The 7,635-nt window shown below is 34.5% G+C and overlaps 1 protein-coding gene and 1 pseudogene across 3 annotated transcripts; both read right to left on the reverse strand.

The window, feature by feature from the left end:
* Positions 1-206: 206 nt before the first annotated feature.
* Positions 207-1,264, reverse strand: LOC107419130 (uncharacterized; annotated as a pseudogene).
* Positions 1,265-1,925: 661 nt separating this feature from the next.
* LOC125420632 (zinc finger BED domain-containing protein RICESLEEPER 2-like) lies at positions 1,926-6,299 on the reverse strand. Of its 3 annotated transcripts, XM_048467296.2 has the most exons (6): positions 6,161-6,299; positions 5,827-5,957; positions 2,574-5,673; positions 2,432-2,473; positions 2,196-2,323; positions 1,926-2,095 (listed from the first exon to the last, which is right to left on the reverse strand). In XM_048467296.2, the coding sequence occupies exon 3, from the start codon at positions 4,169-4,171 to the stop codon at positions 3,062-3,064; it is 1,110 nt and encodes a 369-aa protein (XP_048323253.2). In that variant the 5' UTR covers positions 4,172-5,673; positions 5,827-5,957; positions 6,161-6,299; the 3' UTR covers positions 1,926-2,095; positions 2,196-2,323; positions 2,432-2,473; positions 2,574-3,061. The 3 variants fall into 3 exon arrangements, with proteins under 3 accessions (XP_048323253.2, XP_048323252.2, XP_060669786.1); XM_048467295.2 differs by having other exon boundaries at positions 2,432-5,654; XM_060813803.1 differs by having other exon boundaries at positions 2,432-5,673.
* Between the last annotated feature and the right edge of the window lie 1,336 nt (positions 6,300-7,635).

The following is a 7,635-nucleotide window of genomic DNA, read 5'->3' on the forward strand; positions in this document are numbered from 1 at the left end:
TGTGACCATATACTGACTATTATTACCAGAGACTCCTCTTTGATTGCTTTAAACTGCTCTCAAGATTTCAATTCTTATCCAAGATTGGATAAAAGTAGAAGGATTAAAGACACAGACAAAAGTGAAAGGGTGATTTTGGTAACCATTCTTTCATATTATGTTCGACAGTAACCACGAGATTGGCTTTTCAAAGGCAACTCTAGCACTTAATAAATATCTATAAATGCCTCATCAAATCTTATAAGAGTGACAAACAGTCAAATATCTGTTTTAGAAATTACATTGCACATATATATCATTGCTTTCCAAGTATCTCCTCACATTTGTCCGACGCTTCATAAATTATAGCCATTTTAAACACATGACTTGACGTGAAGCCTAAGTATTAACTACATATAACAAATAAATTGCTCACCGCATCATAAGGCTCCTGTTTCCTAGCAAAACCACAGCTATACACACCATTATAGATCAAATTGTATACCCATTCATCTGTTCGATCAATTTGGCTTTGCAAGTGACAAGGATATAGGTCCAAAGCTGGATTCTCTGCTATATCATTAATTCGACATCAAACATGCGAATTATCTCTGAACACTCATTATTTACAATCGTCTTGAGTTTCTTACACCATAGAACCTACCACAGAGCATTACAACATTTTTATATTTAGAAAATTTCAACGTAGAAGAAAAGAACAACTGCAACAATAAAAGCAAAACAGATCAATGAAAGCAAAACCCTAAATAGAGATGAACATACTGGAACTGTGTACTTTCCAGTGTAGTTTGTACTTGCAAGCTCATAAAGTTCTCTAATACTTTTTGCTCTATTCGGTTCTGCTCCAGGTTGTCTGTATCTGTAGTAGGAACAACCCGCCCCTTGTGTTCATCACCCTTCTTGGTTCTTTCCCATATTGATTCGACTGCCTGAGCAATGAGGGAATAAACAATATCATTTTGGTCTTAAATTGTGAAACTACTTAAGAAACCATAGAACATACAATAAAGCTGATGGCTTTCTCAAGTCCTTCAATCTTCAAGTATGCCAAGCACCTGGAAGCTCAAGGGCAAGCATATGATATGCACAGATGATATCTCCCAGATTCTGCTGGAAACTTGGAGTTTGGTTCTCGTGATATGGAGTTACGGAATGTGGATGCAGTTCTTGTAAATGCACCAGAATCTGATAACTCATCCAGTGCAGACCTAGCCATGTGAATATGGTACTGGAAAATGAATACATGCAGAAAATTACTATTAATTAACACCTAGTAGGGGTGGGCACAGTTCGGTTTGGATTGGTTCCACCCGAGAGTTCCAATTGAACTGATTATTCGATTATCCACAAATACTAACCCGAACCGACCCGTGGACAATGGAAAACCAAGCATTTAACTGAATAAACGGGCCGGTTTGGTTCGGGTTCGGATTGGTCTATTTGGACTTATATTTGGGCCTTCGATTTTGGGCTTGTTTTCGAATTAGTGGGCCAGAAATTATCTTCGGACCTACAATTTTGGTCATACTTTCAGCTAATCGGTCTGGGTTTATTTTTGGACCTATAGTTTTTGGCCTGCCCAATATACAATTAGAAATTACCTTCATTAGTTTTGCTTTTCAATTATTTTGAAGGTTTAAAATTTTTTAAAAAACTATCCAACGGAAATGAAATGGCAAATTTTTTAGGTACGAGATGAAATGGCAAATTTTTTGCTTTTTAGGTATGAAATGACAAATCTTTTTAGGTATGAAACGATCAAAACTTCAATATATATCAAAGGGAAAATTGAAATTGAGAAATGCAATGCCAGTATGCCACTGCCACTCACCAAAATTGAGAATCAGAAATGCAGACACAAAATACAAATATCAAAATAACAATCTCACATCCCCATCCGTTCCCAAAGAGATAGAAACAAAAAAGAAAAAAATAATAACTACTACTATCAAAGCAACTAATAAGCAAGTTTTACAAATGACTTAAGAGAAATGGTAATACATTGACAGTAAACATAAAAGAAACAGTAGAAAAAAAAAATATAAGCAACCTGCAATTAGCACTGCCAAATCCTTCATTGCCATTGCTACAAAACCTACAATCACAAAGGACACCAAAATAAATTAAACCAATACATTATTAGTTTAACAATGTGATGATTATTAAGAAATGAAAAATAAAACGAAAAGAGTTACTTTCATCATTGTCAAAACTCATAAGCTTTCAAGTTTCAAGTACATCCACTGATTCCACTCAATGCACCATCAATCCTTTTTGTTGCTGCTATCTGGACTCAATGCTACTGTTTGGCTTTGGTATAGGTCTTGGAGTGACACCAAACAGCAAACATAAGCTAATATTATAAAAACATTCAAAAAAAAATATGATATGCATACAAATAGAAAATAATCTCAATTGCATATTACATTACCTGCATCTAAACTTTCATAATACTCCATCTCTTCTAAAAAATCTGTCAAAACTTGGAGAAGCATTAAACCAATTTTGACAACATATCAAAGCCTCCACCATTTTAGTAGGCAAAGAGCTCCTAAAAGGATCAAATATCCTACCTCCGCTGCTAAAAGCACTCTCGGAAGCCACAGTGGAGACTTGAATGGCGTAGACATCCTTTGTAATCTTCTCTAACACAGGGTATTTCTCTCCATTAACCCTCCACCAATTTAAGATATCAAAATCCTTAATTAACCAGATTCATAAGAGTCGGCCAGATACCTATCCACATCATTTTTTACCTCCTTACATTGGCTTTGTTCTCTCTTCTTCAAATAAGCAATCCAAACCTGGTTAGCATAGTTGGCATGCTCTAATTCACTGTTATTACTATCCAAACTAGTTCCAGAAGACTCAACACCAGTGGAAGATTGACAACTACCATCTGAACCCATTTCTTTTTCATTATACCAATTATACGGCCTCATTAAATTCTTTTTCAAACCATTTGTCAATTCAGTAACCCTGCTTTCATCATTGTCATAAAGCATCCCATAGCTAAATAACACATAATCCAACTTATATCTTGGATCAAGCACTGCTGCAATTAGAAGCAATTTAATTGTTTTTGTATGGAAGAAACTTGATGGAAATATATGTTGGAGCTAACATATAAAGAGACACTAAATTTAAGAGTTACATCATAAAAGCCCTTAAGAAATTGGACAAAAACTTTGGCATCATCCCAATGCCAAGCTAAAGGAGGTTCAACTTTTTTTCTACCACTATCATCCTCTCCAAAATAGGAAGCATAATGTCCATCTTCCTCCTCCATTCTCTCAAAAGCTTTTTGAAATTTCAAAGCTGACTCTAACATTAAGTATGTGGAATTCCATCTAGTTAGAACATCCAAACATACTAAAGATTTGCTATCAATTTTCTCTTGACTTAGACACTCCTTAAATTTTTGCAATCGAGAAGGAGATGATCTAACATATCTCACAACATTACGAATGCTAGCAATTGTCTCATCTAATTCTTTCAAACCCTCACACACAATCAAATTGACAATATGTGCACTACATCGAATATGCAAAAAATCAGCATTCAATATACAATTTTTCCAATGTACCATTTTCCTCTTAAGATATGCAATTACATTATTGTTTGCACTTGCATTATCAAGAGTTAGCGTGAACACTTTTTCAATACCCCAATCATGCAAACAAACCTCAATTAGCTTTCCAATTGCCTCTCCTTTATGATTGGGAACCACACAAAAATTTAAAATTCTTTTATGTAACATCCAATCATCATCAATATAATGGCCAGTCAATGACATATAACAAACATTTTGAATAGAGGTCCATGTATCAGTTGTAAGACTAACCCTTTGCTGGTTTGCAACAAACATTAATCTTAAAGCCAATTTCTCATCTAAATACAATTGATAAATGTCCCTCACAATGGTTCTTCTAGATAGAGGATCAAACTTAAGACATGCAACACTACAAAAGTGTCTAAACCCATGGCCTTCTACAAAACTAAAAGGTAACTCATCCAAAATTATCATTTTGGCACATGCCATCCTACATGCCTCTTTGTTGAAAATAGTAGCTACCAAATTGCTACCACTACCATCGGATTTCTTATCAAAAGTTAAGGTCTTTTGCTTCTTTTCATCTGAGTTATAAAGATTTTTCTGACATTGCTTCATATGATTCCTTAGGATACTAGTTCCACACTTCTTAGAACCACATGCATAATCCTTATGGCAATAAATGCATTTACGTCTAGGGTCATCAGGATCACCACCTTCTATTTTGATAAAGTGATCCCATACATCACTTGCTGGCCTAGAAGGTTTTTTTTTTCCCTAATGGAGGTCGTGGAGGTAATGTAGATTTGGCATCGGAAGGTGTAGGGTTTGACAGTGATGGTGATGGATTTTGACCTATTGGGGTTTGAGAGGAAGGTGCATTAACTGATGATGGGAAATCTGGATCCATATCAAGCATAACTAGGACACTGTTTACATAAGAGGAAACAAATAGAAACAAGACAGCAATTACACAACAACTCAAGGCCACAAATTCCACAATCTCAATCAAATTAAATTATAATAAATTAAACAGCAAATAATAGTTTTGCTTCCTTAAATAATAACATAGAACCATCGAGTCCAAGCCCTTTAATCCTTAAACCAAACTACCAACAACTACCAACAACTACCAACAATATACATTTTCCATACCAGCAATTAGCATGTTTTCGGAATTGATAGCAACTACCAACAAAATACATTTTTTCTAAACCAAACTATCATACTCAGCCACATGAAAATTTTCCAACTACATGCATTATTCACATTAGAACTTTCCATTTAAATCCAGGACCAAATATGCACTAATACAATATCTGCATCAAAAATCCAGGACCAAATATGCATTATGACCAAATATACATCAAAAATTCAGGACCAAGCATACAATATTCCACAATTCCACAAAGACTCAAAATTAACAGCAACTAAAAAAATTCCACAATTCCACAAAGACTACAAATTAAATAGCAATTTCAAAATTTCAGAGTCACAAAGACTCTAAATGTAAGCTAACCTTTAAAAATTGCACAATTCCGACTACACAATTTCAATTCCACAATATTCAAAAATTGCACAATATTCCATAGTTCCAAGAAAAAAAAAACTAACAATTAAAAAGCAATTTCTGAAATTCAGAGTCACAAAGACTCTGAAATTAAAGCTAACTTGTTTAAAATTGGCAACTTTAGGAGTTCAGGGTCACAAAGACTCTGAAATATAAGCTAGCATGTTTAAAATTGCAATTTCAAAAATGTTGGAGTCACAAAGACTCTGAAATGCAAGCAATCTCACAATTTGAATTCAAAACTTCATAGAAAAGAGTTTCAAAGACAATTCACAGATACAATTCAACATTTCACGGACAGTTCAGTCTCACAAAAGCTAATCCGATTATTTCCTTCACAAAATTACAAAGAAAGAGCAAAATCTATAGTCTATTTATGCAATCACACTTTATCCATCCACAGCCAGTGAGAGTTTAAGAGAAAAGAACAACTTACCTTAAGTTATTACAGCTTTAAACACAGGCCACAGAGCCACCCACGAGAATGACACAGCCACAAGCCACGGACCTGCCTCACCTTCAATCCTTCAACTTGAATGGCCAATTTTCTCTTTAATATTAAAATCCAACAATCATTAAACATTTAATATTTCAGAATTAAGGAGATAATCAAAGAAAAATATATAATTTTGAAATAGTGATTTCTTAGAACTTAAACCCTAAAAGGAAAAAAATTAGGGAAAATAGAAATTTGCAAAATTACCTTCGAATTAACGTGATCGTTGGTGACCAGATGATGGTAATCGAGGCTTTTGATGGTCTCACAGCTACCGGCCCACCGTAGAGTAACAATGTCTAACAGTCTAGGCTAGGGTTTCGGACAGCTACCTCAAGCTAAGAATGGATAGATTGGAGAGTGAGAGAGTGAGAGAGTGAGATGAGAGTTAAAAAGATAGAAAGAGATTGAATTTTAGAGCAAGAGATAGAGAGAGAGAGAGAGAGAGAGAGAGAGAGAGAGAGGGGAGTGAAGAGATCTACAAGAGAGGGTTAAATGGTGAGAGATTGCGATTGAGAGAATGGAAGATAAGGGAGATTACCGTTGTCCGAGAGATGGCAGAGGACAGGTGCTCATCGGCCTGAGAGATGGTGAATGGTGACCGAGAGTGACAGCTGAGCTAGGGTTTACCAGAGACAAGAGAAGAGATTGAAAGAAGAGGGGGAGAAGACAGAAGAGAACTTTCGAGATGAAAGCAGAGTGAGAGAATGTTTTTTTTCTTTTTTTTTTTGTTTAATATCAAATATAAAATTAATAAAACTATAAACATATTATTATTATATATATAAAAATGTAATTATATATATTTTTTATAATATTTAAAGTATCCGATTCGGTTCGGACAGTCTGATGATTTTTAGTTTAAAAACCGACATCCGAACCGAACCATCTCCTTCTTTGTTAAATAATAACCGAACCGCCCAACCGAGCGCGACCAATCCGATCCGTAGGCGTTCGATTCGGTCGGTTTTACTGGTCCGGTTTGGTTTGACCGGGTTTTTGCCCACCCCTAACACCTGCTACCATTTATTCAATTTTAATAATACAATAAAAAAATAGTTTAGGGTGCCATTTGTTAATGTGTTTGGTTTTTGCTCGTTTCTTTTTTTTTCCTTACTTGATTGAGAGTAGTTTGCTTACTTTAATTGTTTATTAGTGTGTTAGTGATAGTTAAACATTTCAACATTAAGACATTTCAACATTGAGAGTAGTTTGCTTACTTTAATTGTTTATTAGTATGTTAGTGATAGTCAAACATTTCAATTAACTATAAACCCCAAGAACCAAAAAAACTAATTGTGGGCAATCCAGATATCGTACCAGGAAACTAAAATATGATCTTGAATTCCTAAAAATTTCAAAAATTATAATATTCGTGAACTTTATCCACCCATCCAATGTTCTTTCAAACGGAAAAGGACCACACCAGACAACACGCTCTAAACGAATTCTACCCATGAAATGAATCAAACAAAAACTGCTAAAACAATAACATGCAATCGAATTGATCTTCCAGAGAAAAAAAAAATTCAAAAAAAAAAAAACCGAATAAAATTAAGATCAAAATAGGGACCTAATCAAAGGTGATTCCAGGAGTTGAGCTCAAATATTCAGAATATATATATATATATATATATATACATACATATATCCATATATATATATATATATATATCTGTTTTGAGTAATCCAAAAGAAGAAGAAGAAGAAGTTGGTTCGTGTAGAGAAGATTGGAAGAGTGAAGGAGATGTTCCTGATCAGACCAAGGTCGCCAAGTACAGAGCGTCTAGTAGAAGAACAGAGCCGGAATTAATGATGTCACTTCTTCTTCCTTCTTCCCTCTTCATTTAACTTATTTTTCCTTCTTTTTTTTTTTTTTTTTTTAATTTTTTAATAATCACAATAACGTCGTCGAGATACGTACTTTGCACCTACACACTGTTTTTTTCACTTTCTACCCACTATTTGATACTTTATTACATTGCACTTGATTATGAATTTTGCCTACCTAATGAC

This window comes from Ziziphus jujuba, chromosome 1, assembly GCF_031755915.1.
Source record: "Ziziphus jujuba cultivar Dongzao chromosome 1, ASM3175591v1".
In the NCBI taxonomy this organism is placed as follows: Eukaryota; Viridiplantae; Streptophyta; class Magnoliopsida; order Rosales; family Rhamnaceae; genus Ziziphus; species Ziziphus jujuba.